This window comes from Henckelia pumila, chromosome 4 (genome assembly GCF_033568475.1).
Source record: "Henckelia pumila isolate YLH828 chromosome 4, ASM3356847v2, whole genome shotgun sequence".
In the NCBI taxonomy this organism is placed as follows: Eukaryota; Viridiplantae; Streptophyta; class Magnoliopsida; order Lamiales; family Gesneriaceae; genus Henckelia; species Henckelia pumila.
Window position 1 is genome coordinate 97,720,222 of NC_133123.1, and position 15,043 is coordinate 97,735,264.

The window sequence follows — 15,043 nt, forward strand, 5'->3', positions numbered from 1 at the left end:
CTCAGTTAGCTCGACCGTTTACGCAGCTTACCCGCAAGGGTGTGGATTTCGAGTGGTCCTCCGAGTGCGAGGAGAATTTCCGTGAGCTTCGACGGCGGTTGACTTCTGCGCCGGTGTTGGCATTACCGTCAGGATCTGGAGGGTATGTAGTTTACACGGATGCTTCTCTTCAGGGGTTAGGTTGTGTCCTGACTCAGAATTGGCATGTGATCGCATACGCTTCTAGACAGCTGAAGCTTCACGAGGACAAATACCCAGTCCATGATTTAGAATTGGCAGCCATTGTGTTCGCTTTGAAGATCTGGCGTCATTATCTGTATGGCGAGAAATTTGAGATCTTCACCGACCATAAGAGTCTCAAGTATTTGTTCACTCAGGCGGAGTTGAACATGAGGCAGAGACGTTGGATGGACTTGCTTAAGGACTATGATTGCGAGATTAAGTACCATCCGGGAGCTGCTAATCTCACCGCTGATGCTTTGAGTCGCAAGGTGCGACTATCCGCACTTCAGACTTGTTTGATGTCTAGTGCGATCAGTGACTGTTGTAATTCAGGTTATACCTTCAAGCATAAGAAAGGTATGCAGAGTATCCAGATGTTTGCGATATTATCTGAGCCAGCCTTGTATTCGCGGATCCGAGATGCTCAGATGTCTAATTCGAAGACCCAGCGTTTAGCTCGTCTAGCTAACGAGGGTAGCTCGTCTGGATTTCATTATCAGTCAGATGGTTTTCTGTGTTTGTCTGGTAGGCTTGTGATTCCGCAGGATGAAGAGTTGCGAGAAGAGATTTTGTCTCAGGCGCATCGCACTAAGTTGAGTATTCATCCTGGGAGCAACAAGATGTACAAGGATCTACGTACTCGTTTCTGGTGGAAGGGAATGAAACGCAGTGTTTATCAGTTTGTTTCGAGATGTTTGGTGTGTCAACAGGTCAAGGCAGAGCACCAACGACCTGGAGGATTGCTTCACAGTCTGCCTATTCCTGAATGGAAATGGGAGTGTATCACTATGGACTTTGTGACCCATTTGCCGTTATCCCCGAAGAACTGTGATGCTATATGGGTTGTGGTGGACCGACTCACCAAGTCAGCGCATTTCATTGCCTATAGCCGAGAGTACTCTGTGGATCGCATGGCACGGATGTACATTCAGGAGATCGTTCGACTTCATGGAGTGCCTGTGAGCATTGTCAGTGATCGGGACCCCAGGTTTACTTCTAGATTCTGGGGAAGTGTTCAGCGTGCGATGGGTACTACTCTCAGTTTGAGTACAGCCTATCATCCGGAGACTGATGGTCAGTCAGAACGCACTATCCGTACCCTAGAGGATATGCTTAGAGCGTGCGTCATGGATTTTGGTTCAGCCTGGCAGGATCATTTGCCGTTGATCGAGTTCGCTTACAACAACAGCTATCACACTAGTATTGGGATGGCACCTTTTGAGGCGTTGTATGGGCGACGTTGTCGTACTCCACTCTTCTAGGAAGAAGTGGGGGAGAGACAGGCTGAGGGACCGGAGTTTATCCAGCAGGCGTTAGACATTGTTGATCGAATCAAGAAACGGATTAAGACTGCACAGGATCGTCAGGCCAGCTATGCTAATATCAAGCGTAGGCCTTTGCAGTTCGAGGTCGGGGAGAAAGTGTTTCTGAGAGTGTCACCTTTCCGCAAGATTCTCAGATTTGGCCTTAAGGGCAAGTTGTCTCCCAGATTTATCGGTCCGTTTGAGATCTTGGAGAGCATTGGCGATTTGGCTTATCGACTAGCTATGCCACCGCATCTGTCCAGTATTCACAACGTTTTCCACGTATCTCTGTTGCGACGGTATGTGGCGGATGAATCTCATATTCTGCAGCGGTCTGAGGTTTAGGTAGACAAGGATTTGACTTATGTTGAGAAACCTCTTCGTATCCTGGATTATAAGGATAAGGTTTTACGGAACAAAGTCATTCCTTTGGTTTTAGTTCAGTGGCAGCGCCGAGGCACTGAGGAAGCTACTTGGGAGCTTGAGGACAGGATGCGTAAAGACCATCCTGAGTTGTTTTGATTTCATTCTTTAAGTTGTATTCAGTTGCAAACTCTGTAAACGTTTGATTTGAATAAAGAATGTTTTTGATTTCTGTTTTTGCATTCGGTACTTAAGATCTGCTTTCGAGGACGAAATATCTTAAGTGGGGGAGAATGTAGTAGCCCGTACCCTAATTGAGTAATTAAAGGATTAATGCTAATTAATTGAATTGGGTATCGGACGGATCGGAAGCTCCGAAGGCACGATCGGAAGCTCCGATGAGCGATCGGAGGCACCGATGATTATTACGTCTGGCATGACGTGTGGTTGGATCGGAAGCTCCGATCAGGACCGGAAGCTCCGATCACCCCTATCCGGAGTCAACAAGTGATATTTTGACACGTGGCAGATCAGGATCTTCGGAAGCTCCGATGGCAGGATCGGACGTTCCGATCGAGGTTCGGACGTTCCGATCAAGGATCGGAAGTTCCGATCGTTGTCTATAAATAGAAGGCCGAGACTTCACTTTCATTTGCCAATTTCGAATTCTCCTTTCCATTCTTGTCCTTTTGGAGCTGTTCTAGTCTTCTTAGGCTTGGTCCGGAGGTCAGCGAGGCGTTCGGCAGTCGTAGCGGAGTTGTGCCCAAGTTCTGGAGGCATCGACATCAAAGGGCTAACGACGGACGAAGGTATAGCTTTTGCTTCCTATAAATATTTAGGAGTATGCAATAGCTTAGTTAAGGCTTTTAGAGCACTCTAATGATAGTAGTATCATTTGGCAGTGTAGAGCAGACTATAGGCGTGGACCTAGAGTTGGTAGAGCTTGCACTGTGTTGAGGTACGAAAGTATTATTCGAGATATCCTGACTGAGTATGCATGTATTATGTGACTGCATGATTTATATGACATGATATTATGTTGCATTCATTTGCATCTTGCTGTATCTCCTTCGAGATGTCTGTTAGTAGGGTTGTACCCTATCCTGTTAGTGGATGGACTTCCATCGATATGGGTCCGGTGTATCCACGGTTATCTCGGTATAGAGCCACCTCCTGAAGCGACGGCACAGCGTGCTACATACCAGGGCCCGGTCTGTCTCTGTTATCTGATCCTTGACCTCGAGTCTATAGGGAGTTCACTTTGCATGCATGTATACTCATACTCTCGCACTGAGCGTTTTATGCTCACGTCTCGTACTCTGTATTTTTCTGGACACCCTATTCCATGGGGCAGGTTTGCGATTGGACGAGGAGGGTGGATCCAGGAGGGGCTAGTCAGTGGTTGGCCAGCTGGAGCTTCGCTTAGGTTTTATTACTGTTGTTTGGGTTTATACAGCTATTCGATTTGGTTGTATATTATTGGATAAATTACAGATTCCTTTACTTGGGATTGTATAATGTTTATGGTTTCCGCAGTTTTATTCTGATATCTGTTTAATTAAGTTAATTGCATGCCTAAGTTCTGTTTAGTAGGTGATCCGGGTAAGGGTCACTACACGAATCATCGAAGAGTCGATCGAGGTTTGGTATCGAGTTTACCTTTTTCGTTGAATTGATATTCGTTTGGATTGTGATGGGAATTCTTGTCTTTGTAGCAATCCAGTTTGGAGCAACATTTGAATCGAGAATGGTATAATACGACATTGGATGGAATAGAACGATTAACTCGAATTCGGATTGATTCGAGTGTCCTATAGAAATCACATACTTGCATGTCTATGTGAATTACTTGAATTACATGATTGAATGTTTTAGTTTTTCATATGAATTCATATTGAGCCGAACGTTTCGTTTCATTTTAATTAAACGATCTGGGAATTATAATCGAGTGGCACTGGTAGGCGATTTACTACAGTGACCGATCAACTCTCTATTGAATGCTCCGAAGTCTAGAAGATTTAAGTATACATCGTCCACCTCAAAAGGAGAAGTCGGTGTGATTGTTGTGATATTTCATCCTCGGGATCCCAACCAAAGAATCGAGGAACCGATTTACCTTTTGATTATCCAGATTGATAATCTAGACTTTTGAAGTCATGCATTCATTTACTCTCATTTTGAATATCTGGAAGTTGATGTATTTCATTTTGATATGCCTATTTGATATAGCATGTTTGTCTCTTTTACTGGGAATATTATTCTCATCGGTTTATCCGGCTGTTGTATTGTTTTTGTTTTTGTGCTTGGCGACAGGTGGGGCAGGACCGAGTCAGAGATCTCATGGCTAGGTGGTTGAGTTGATAGAAGTGAGGACTTTGGTGTTTTACAAGTCGTATATATAATTCGAACTTGTTTTGTATTCGGATTGTAATCTAGAACTGAAGCATGTTCTACTGGTTTGAATAATGTACAATTTTAGAACTACCTTGTACTATATTATGCATGTTTTATGAGTTTTTAGCATTTTTGAATTGAAGAATTGTATTGTGTTAGCATGGAATCTGTTCTGCTGAAGCTGTTCTTTTACTGGTGCAACAGGGCACGGACCCCGTGCCACGTCCGTGCAAGGGTCCGTGTCCCCTCACAAGTTTTGGAGTGTGTTGTTTTGTGAGTGCACGGACCCCGTGCCACCTCCGGGTGAGGGTCCGTGTGGTCGGGCAGAAATTCATGTTTTTAGTGTATTGATTCCGCACAATCGGTGTGATTGTTGTGATATTTTACCCTCGGGATCCCAACAGAAGAATAGAAGAAACCAGATTCTTTTATTATCCGAGTTGATAATCTTGTTTTAAAGACATGCATTTCATTTTATTGCATTTGAATTGAGTTATTGCTATTCATGTTGTTGATATACCACGTGAAACTGCATGTCAGGTTGTTGATATATCATTCTTGATATATTATTTGATATTGCCTGTTTTGTCTCTTTTACTAGAAATTGTATTCTCATCGGAGTTATCCGGTTGTTTTCTTGTATTTGTATGTGTGCTTAGCAACAGGTGGGACAGGTTCGAGTCAGAGGCAGCATGCCTAGATAGGGATTGTGATGATAGAAGTGAGGACTTGGTGTTAGAGTCGTTTTTGTATTCGCACTCATTGTACTTGCTGTATTTGGAATTGAAGAACTCAGAATTGATGCATGTTCTATTAGTTCGATTATTATATAACTTAGAATTAGCATGTATTGGATTTATGCATGTTCTATTATGTTTGGAGTTTTATTTGGATTTTGAGTTGAGTTTTGGAAGTGAGAGCAGATCCTGGAATTTTGTCCAGCATCTGTCTCGCTCGAGCGCATGATCTGCCCGCTCTAGCTAGTGATGTTTTATCTTTGGGACAGGACTCGTCTCGCTCGAGCGCATGATGTTTCCGTTCGCGTGAGCCTCCTAGGTTGTTCCCGGGCAGAGTTTTGCTCGCTCGAGCGGAAGATCTTACCGCTCTAGCGAGGCCCCTTTTAAAAAAAATATTTTTTTAACTCTTGGCTCTTTGATCGATGATTGTATGATTATGTTTCTCTTAGATGATTAGAATCAAGGTCCTCCCAATATTTTTCCAGTATTAATATAATTGATAGAGATTTCATGATTCTCGTCAGTTTGTGGTTCTAACAGAGCATATTCATCATCATGTGTTTCTGTTGGAACATCATTCTCTATTTTGTGATCATCGTGTTTCTCTATGCATTTTATTTTCGGAGGATTTTTATCCTTGGAACCAATTTTCCTTCCACGATTCAAGCGTTTTATGACACCATGAGTGTCTTCAATTTGTTTTTTTGGAATTTCAATTCGAGCAGGAGCATTTACAGCATGTATTAGAGGTGCAAACAAACCGAATCAAGCCGAATAATATAAAATTTTAAGGTTCGAACTCAGCTTGATATAAGTATATTCGAGTTCGAGATCGATTCAAAACTCGATAATTTCGAAGAATATTTTGAGCCGAACTCGAGCTCGAACTTTTTGGCTCGAGTTCGGCTCTAAATGAAGTTCGAGTTCGAGTTCGGGTCAAAATATTCGAACCTATTCGTGAACTATTGCTCAGATATTATGGTTTGAAAAGCTCGAAAATGTTCGAAAAAGTTTGAAATGTATATATATTTATTATATAATTATATTATATTAATTAATTATTAAGGCTCGCGAGCTATTCGCGAATTATCAAACACAATAATTTTGGCTCGAGCTCGGCTCAAAAAAAATTTCAAACATATTTGAATTCGGCTCGAGTTCGATAAGTTCTAATACAAATCAAATATTTATCGATCCGGCTCGAAAAGCTCACGAACATGTTTGATTCGTATACACCCCTAGCATGTATATATGATTTAGTTACTCTTTTTGTGTCTGCAAATGCATCTGGTATTTGATTTGCTATTCTTTTCAAGTGCACAATTTGTTGTACGTCTTTTTCCCATTATTTAGTTCTTGGATACAGATGTAATAATGATGGTACATACCATGAAATTTCCTTTTCGATATGTTTCTTTTCTCCCCATAACATTGGGAAGACTTACTCGTTAAAATGACAAAACGTGTTGTAAACACGTCGCCTGTCTGAGGCTCACGATATCGAATGATTGATGGGCTATCATAACCAATATAAATTTCGATCTTTCTTTGAGATTCCATTTTGTTCGTTGAGGCGGTGCAATAGGCACATATACCATACATCCAAAAATTCTCAAATGAGAAATGTCTGGTTCTTTACCAAATTCAAGCTACAATAGGGAGTATTTATGATGTGCACTTGTTCTGATGTGAATTAATGCAGCAGAATATAAAATTGCATGTTCCCATACAGAAATAGGAAGTTTTGTTTTCATAATCATTGTTCTAACAATCAATTGTAGACGTTTAATCAATGATTCAGTTAATTCATTTTGTGTATGTACATGAGGAACTAGATGCTCAACAGTGACTCTCATTGACATACAATAATCATTGAAAATCTGAGAAGTAAATTCACCAGCATTATCGAGTCAAATTTTTTTGATTGTATAATCGGTAAATTGATTTCGCAATTTTATTATTTAAGCAAGTAATCTTGAAAATGCCACATTCCGAGAAGATAATAAACATACATATGACCATCTTATGGAGGCATCAATCAATATCATAAAGTATCAAATAGTCCACATGGTAGATGAATTGGCCCACAAATATCACCCTGAATACGTTCAAGAAACATGGGTGATTCAGTTTGGATTTTAGCTGGTGATGGTATTATAATAATATTTCCAAGAGAACATGCTTTACATTGAAACTTATTATTCTGAAAGATATTCTTGTCTTTCAGCGGATGACCATGTGTATTTTCTATAATTCTTCGCATCATTATTGAACCAGGGTGTCTTAATTGATCATGTCAATTAGTTAATATTGAATAATTATCAAATACATATTTGATTCAATTGAACTTATATGCGTATAATGCAATCCAGTAGGGAGCATTGGTAGTTTTCAACTACATATTTTTTTCTGGATTTATATGTGGTAAGACACATATATTTCTTATTTCCTTCATTTATTGTATGAGTTAATTATCATACCCATGTGAATATATGTCATTAAAAATCAAAAAATTCCTTTTCGATTGTGGTGAATACAAAGCATAATTTATCCAAAATTTTGTATCATTAGGTAACAAAAAATGTTTTTTACCACAACCTTCAATCATAGCTTCTGCTTTATCTTGTGATGATGAGATATTATTTTCCTTAATGGTCTCATTTAAACCCAATGACTCAAGATGCATTTTTACATCGAGAGTCCATGGCATATAATTTTTTTCCGTAATGTCAAGCGCAACGAATTCAAGCTTTGCCAAATTTGACATGGTTGTACTAAAAAAAATAACATTGCATTTTATTAGTTAAGTTCTAAATCTATTAATATGACAATATAAAATAACGGATAAAGCATAAGTACAAGCATACTTAAAAATACAGAAAAAAACATGAGGCGAATATTCTTCGATAAATACAAGACTAGTGAGTATAATAACCAAAATAGTTATAAAGAATAACCTTGGAAGAACCATATTCTTCTTCTTCTTTTTTCCTTTTTAGTAGAGAGAAAAAAAAAATTGATGAAGAATAATTTTTAGGGAGGAGGAGTAAGTTTGGAGTGATTGAATGTGTTTGAGAAATCATATTTATAGGGCAAAAATTAGCCGTTTATGATCGTTTATAATAGATATAAATACAAAAGTTTATGATAGATAAATTTTTAATTTGTTTATGTTAAGTAAAAATTTACGGTAATAATGTGATGTATATAATGTTAATCATAGTTAAATAGTTATGTATATCACATCACATTATTATAATGAGGTATCAGTGACTCCTTTTATATAATAGTGTGGCATTATACAGATATAATTAATATATATTGAAAGAGATTTGATCACATGGGCAATTATGTATGGGCAACCATGGGCTATCAACCCATGCGGCTGCCACATCACCTTTATTTTTAAAATAAATAATTAATTAAAGTTTCCTTCTTCCAGCCAATTTTTCTTATTTTTGAACCCTACCTTGCGATCGTCTCTTCCAATTTTCCAAATTCTGGAACCCTTCGCCGCTCACCAACATCAACGGCGTCTCCTCAAATTTGAAGTTTTTATCATCGCCAACCGCCGAACTCCGCTCCTGATTGTTGCTCTATTGATGAAAACTAAACTCAATTTCCCCCAGATTTGTTTTCTGTATGTTGTAACTTTGACACTTCTTTTTTGTTTTTTATGCAATTTTGATTTAATTGGCTGTTTTTTTCTCTTCTATTTAACTTCATAGTTTTTCTCCATTAACAATCACAATAAATTTTTTCACATAAATATTTTGTGTGCAACATAGAGATTTATATTTTCATTCCAATTAGAATCACATCAGTCCTTTGTGGAGAAAAATTTGCACATTTCACTCATTAATATTACTCCAATGTTGCAGTTGGTTTTCTTGTACAAATGAAGCTTCTTTGTTATGTCTGATTTTCATTCACAAATCACAAGACTTGTTACTATCAACTAAACTTGTGATTTTCATTCATCATGTATTTGGAGGATAAAGCCTATTTTCATCCCTCTTTTTTTTCACGTATCCCCAAATAGTCTCTCAAATTTTCGGGCAGCCAAAATGGTCTCTCGTGTTTCAATTTTTTTCAGCAATTTATCCCTCCTCGCCTCCAAATCCCCATTAAAGGTCAAATCTTTTCCCCCTTCTTTTTTTCTAAGTTTCAATTCTTTGCAAAATTCAATGTGGGAGTATGTGAAAATTATTTTCCTCTATCGATTTCTTTGTTTATTATGAATATTGTGGCAACTGGCAAACGGGGAGGTTGCATGAGGAATAAGAAGAAAACATTATTTTTGAACCATTTTTTCTCTGCCAAAGCAATGCGTGCCGGCTACTCGGGAAAGAAGCAAGTGTGGATATGGACGGAGAAGAAAGAAGCTATGACCGCCGCCGTAGAGAGGGGCTGAAATACCTTCATCTTTCATTATCACCGCCTTGAACTTGCTGCTGAATGGTCATGTGGCTACTAGAAGTTATCTTTGTGTGCTTCGACTTTGGGCACTTCGAATTTGTGTTAGGTGTTCTAGGGTTTTGATTTGGGGAAAAACGTGAAGAAGAGTTCCAATTTGGAGGAAATGACAGAGAAATCAGCTACAACGCGATAAATAGAGATGTGGGTTTTTTTCACCGTCAGTTTTTAACGTGCATTTAACGGGAGGGATCAATTGTGAAAAAAAAAAATTGAAAAGCGAGGGATCATTTTGGCGGCCCGAAAACTCGAGAGACTATTTGAGGATACGTGACAAACAAAAGGGGCAAAAATGAGCTTTATCCCAGTATTTGGATTTTGGACAAACAAAAGTTGACCCGAAAACCGGGAAATATTAATTGACGTTTATTTTTAAAAAAATTTAGGAGGTGATGTGGCAGCCAAATAGGCTGGTTGCTCATTTGTTGCTCATACATAGTTGTCCATATGATCAAATCTCTATAGTGAAATATTGTAGGGGTGACAAAAATTCCTGAAATCCCGACCTTTCCCGAATCCCATCTCATTCTCGTCCCGAAAAAATCTCAACCCGAAATTTTTCCGTCCCGAAATAATATAATTATATATTTTATTAATAACTTTATTAATATAATAAGCTAAATGTTATTAGGTTTCAACTCATATAACATTTAATTGTGGACTTAATTCGCATAATTTTTATTGTTGGGACGATCAAATTGTAAAATCACGAAATGCAATTTTATTTTTGTGTATTTTTTAAAAAAATTAAATTAATAATTTAATTAATTAATATTTATAATTATCTAATTAGAACAAATATGTAGAACAAGACTCAAGAGATCAATCTATTTAACAAAATTTATTTAGTAATTGTATCCGAACATTTTATTAATAATTATCCGATACATTTTTTCTCTTAACAAAACTTTGAAACATTATCCGAAATATTTTAATATTATATGTTTTAAGTTGAATATTTAATTTTATTTATAAATGTAAGTTTCTAAATAGTATATTTAATAAAATTATCACATTTTTTTTTATTTTTTGAACAAAATCTTGAACTTGAAAAAAAAATCAGGATTTTCTCTCCCTACCGGACGGGATCCCGAATATTCGGGATCCCGAATAGTCGGGTCACGAAATGTTTCGGGAACGGGATCAGGATAAAAAAAATTCCGATTCTTTTCGAGACAGAAATTGGGTAGGGGATTTACGGGACGGGTTTCGACCCTATTCCACCCATAAAATATTGTATACCACATCACATTATTATAATGAGATGTCAGTGACTCATTTTATATAATAATGTGACATTATACAAATATATATATATATATATATATATATATATATATATATAATCATTATATAACATGATATTATATGGAAATGGATCTCCTGCTGTGGGCAGCCCCACAGCAGGGGGTGTTGTGGGTGGTAAACGGCATCGTTTGCCACCCACAGCACAACATTCAATTTTTAAATTTTTTTTGCTTTTTTTAAATATATATTTAATTATTTATTTTATGTATGTTTTTGGTTTTTTTTTTTGTTAAAATCTTTTGTGTTTTTTTTTTTTTCTCGTCTGGCCTTTTTTTAAATTATACGTTTTAATTTTTTTAAACACATTATGCTTAGAAAAAATAAAAAAAATTAAGTATAATAGTAAATATATAAACATTTAAAAATATCATAAATTATATGTAAATTCTAAAAAAACCAAATTATCCAATTTGTATTTTTAAATAATAAAAATTAAAATTTATAAAATACATAATTTAATATGAGATCTTTATTATAATAAAACACATTATACTTGACAAATTAAAAATAAGAAAAATTAAGTAAAATATTAAATGTATAAACATCTAAAAATCAAAATCAAAATCAAAATATAATTATTTATAATTTAGTTAATTAGGTTAAAACAAATTTTTTTATGGAAACGAAAAATCAAATTGAATTAACTGAAATTTTATAGAACTAAACCAAATTTCTTAAATAATGAGCACCCCTAATTTTCTTGAAATCTTTAATTTCAATAAAAGTGCACTAGTATTGAAATGTAAATTATAAGTCTCCTAAAAATATATATATAAATTATAATACAAAAAAGTAATACAAGAAAATGACAAGATTAAAAAAATGATGTTTTTTTATTAAGAAAATTAAAATGTACTTCATAAAAAAGGCCAAAAATAGAGACTAAAGCCACAAAAATTTTAGAAAAAAAAAACCCAAAAATGTTTTAAAAAATAAAGAATTAAATATAGTAACAAAAGCAAAACAAAAAGAATATTGAATATTGTGCTGTAGTGGTATAAAAAAATTGAATTTAAAAATGAAGTTAAAATATATAAAAACAAACAAACAAACAAAAAAAAAAGAAAAGAAAAATGTGCTCCACAGCACCCTCTACCGTGGCCTTGCCACAGTAGAGGATCCTTTCCCATATTATATATTAAAATATATATACACAATCAAAATATATAAAGAGTAAAATATATATTTTTACTTGTTGAATATCGTTACCTTCTTCCTTGTGTTTTGGAGCTGGAAAAATTATTTCAAATAAGAAAATACTATTTACGTTCAAGTTTGGGTAAGATACGTTTCATTTGGATATTTATAATTATACAAACAAGAATATATTACCAGAGTATTTAAAGTCTCTAAATAAGCTTTCATTCTGCCAACGATGAACTGAAGGTGCTCCCAGACTAGAATCTCACATTCTGGATTTGGACATCTGGCAGATTTTTTTTCCGCGATTCAACAAGTTCTTCAATCCATTGGATGAGATCCTTCAAACTCATGATCTTATGTCGTGTTCCAGCAGATCTGCAGTGGATTTAGCTTCTCCATATTCAAGCAAGCCAGCAAGCTAAAAATAATCAGATTTCTAATCTGATGTTGCACGAAAGCATACGGGATATCCATCCTGCTATATTTCCAGTTTTGGTTAACAACTTCGGGTTATGAACTGATAGTTGTTCCACTGTCCTGTTTGGTTGCCAATAAACTGAAACAAATATGTTTTGATTTGCAAAACGACCAATGTGATGAAATAAAGACTCAACAAGTCAACGCCCCAACCTCATCGATAAGTTCTGTAAGACCCTCCAATTCTTTGTATATTTCCTTGGTTTGAATATGAGACTTGTCATTATATGAGAAGCAAGACACGCTGCCATTTATATCGATCCAGCTACATCCCAGCTCTTTTTTCAATTTATTGAGCTTTAGTTTGGCTCTAACTCGTGCTGCATCCTTCCATAATCCTCGTGCAGAATATACATTCGACTGAAGGACACATATTCCGACATCGTGAGGTGGATAGCTTAAAATTTTGTTAGAAATCAAATCACTAAATTCATAATTGTCATGGACTCTACAGGCAGAAAGCAATGTCTCCCAAGCATACGCAGGAAGATCAACAGGTAATTTATCTACAAAATCAAATGCTTCGGCGAGCAAACCTGATCTTCCAAGGAGATCAACCATGGATGCATAGTGTTCGGGCTTGGGAGATAGATTCCATCCCTCCATTGATTTTAAATAGTTCCAACCTTCGTTGACAAGTCCAGAATGGGCACACGCAGTCAAGAGGATTAAGTATGTCGTATGATCAGGATGACATCCAGCACGAATCATACAGGGTAAAACATCAAGGGCATTCATTGCAGAATAATGATGTGCTATTGCCATGATTATGGCATTCCATGCTACTGTATCTCGTTTTTTCATTGTTTGGAAGACAAGAGTGGCATCACCTATGAAGCCACATCGAGAATACATTGATATTAATGAACTCATTACAATGCAATCATTTTCATATCCCGTCTTAAAAACGAACACATGCATTGCTTTTCCCCATCCTTGTATCGCAAGAAAGCCACAAACAGATATGACACTGGATAAAGTACCCTGATCGGGTTTGAATCCTGTGTGCAACATCTGAACATATAAAATCAATGCCTCTTCACTTTGATAACAAGATATAAGAGTGTTCCATGAAGTCTCATCTTTCTGAGGCATCCCATGGAAAAAATTGCAAGCACCAGTCATATTATCTTGCTGAAGATATCCACGTAGGATCAGATTCCAAGAAATTACATTCCGTTCAGGCATTCTCAAGAAAAAATCAAGGGCATCTTCAACTTTAGCATTTCGAACATAACCAGTAAGCATCAAGTTCCATGCTACAATATCCCGATACGGCATTTTGTCAAATAATTCTTGAGCCAAGTCAATTCTTTTGTGGTCCAAATAACCCTGAATCGTTACAGTCCAAGCCACGACGTCTTTTACAGGCATTTCCTCGAACAATCTCCTAGCTCTTTCCACCTCCCCCACTCTCATGAATCCTTTTATCATACAAGTCCAAGAAGCAACATCACGTTCAGCCATTTTTATAAACAATTTATACGACTTGTCAATGTTCCCTGTTTCAGTATACCCAGCCAGCATAGCATTGCAAAGCAACACACTTTTTCTTGAAGATTCTTCAAACAAGCGCTCAGCTTCACTCACAAACTCATATCTAAAGTACCCTTCTATTATTATAGAACAAGAAACATCATTCTTCGGTTGCATTGCGCCAAAGAGCATTAGAGCCTCATCCATTTTGCCGTTGCTCACATACCCAGATATCATACAATTCCAGCATATGTCATTCTTTTTCTCGACTGCGTCAAACAACCTTCTGGCCTCTTCCAATCTTCCGTTTTTAGCATACCCATTCAACATCGAAGTCCAAGAAACTACATTCTTAGTTGGCATCGAATCAAAGGCTACACGAGCTTCATTAATCATCCCGTTTTTAATGTAACCCGAAATCATGCAGTTCCACGTCACGACATTCTTACGGGGCATTCTATCAAACAGCTTGCGCGCGCTAATAACATCATGTTTCTTGAAACAACTCGTGATTTCTGAGTTCCAGCGGAATAATGGGTTTGCTTCGACGCTTAAACAACGAAACACAGAGCACGCATTACCCAAGATTTTGCCATTGTACGGCCTGAATCTGTAGTTTCCAAGCATAGGCTCACTATAAATGTTAGAAAAAATTTATTATTATTTTCTTTAAAAAAAGTAAAGTAATATCGGACCATCAGAATTGGAAAGATTCAGATATACAGACCCGTTAAAAAAAAATTATTTATTTTTAGTACAAGTACAACGGATAACGGATTTCAAATTACATTAAATTGTATGACTAAAAAATGAAATTGCTCGTACACAATCGAAGGGACTTAAGCATGGACTCGAGACGTGTTTATCTCGAGCAAAGAAAGTAACCAAATCAACCTAAATAAATTCGAAAACTAACCCGCAGTCAGCGGGAATCGAACCTGAAAAATTTCTTCTAAGAAAATAGTTCTCGGTTCTTAAATATAACTAGTATTTCACCCGTGCGATGCACGGGCTATATCTTGTGTATAATATAATTAAATTAGATTAAATTAAAATTTTGACATAAAATTAAAATATAAACAAAATTAATTTTACACTGAGTAATTAGAATAATGTTAAAAAATTTAAAAAGGACAAAAACTC

General features: G+C 36.4%; 1 protein-coding gene across 3 annotated transcripts; it reads right to left on the reverse strand.

Moving 5' to 3' along the window:
* Positions 1–12,382: 12,382 nt before the first annotated feature.
* Positions 12,383–14,548, reverse strand: LOC140866086 (uncharacterized). 3 transcript variants are annotated; one of them, XM_073270965.1, is made up of 2 exons: positions 12,578–14,548; positions 12,383–12,503 (listed from the first exon to the last, which is right to left on the reverse strand). In XM_073270965.1, the coding sequence occupies exons 1-2, from the start codon at positions 14,525–14,527 to the stop codon at positions 12,444–12,446; spliced, it is 2,010 nt and encodes a 669-aa protein (XP_073127066.1). In that variant the 5' UTR covers positions 14,528–14,548; the 3' UTR covers positions 12,383–12,443. The 3 variants fall into 3 exon arrangements, with proteins under 3 accessions (XP_073127066.1, XP_073127067.1, XP_073127068.1); XM_073270966.1 differs by having other exon boundaries at positions 12,401–12,484; XM_073270967.1 differs by lacking the exon at positions 12,383–12,503 and having other exon boundaries at positions 12,684–12,784; positions 12,961–14,548.
* Positions 14,549–15,043: the final 495 nt, after the last annotated feature.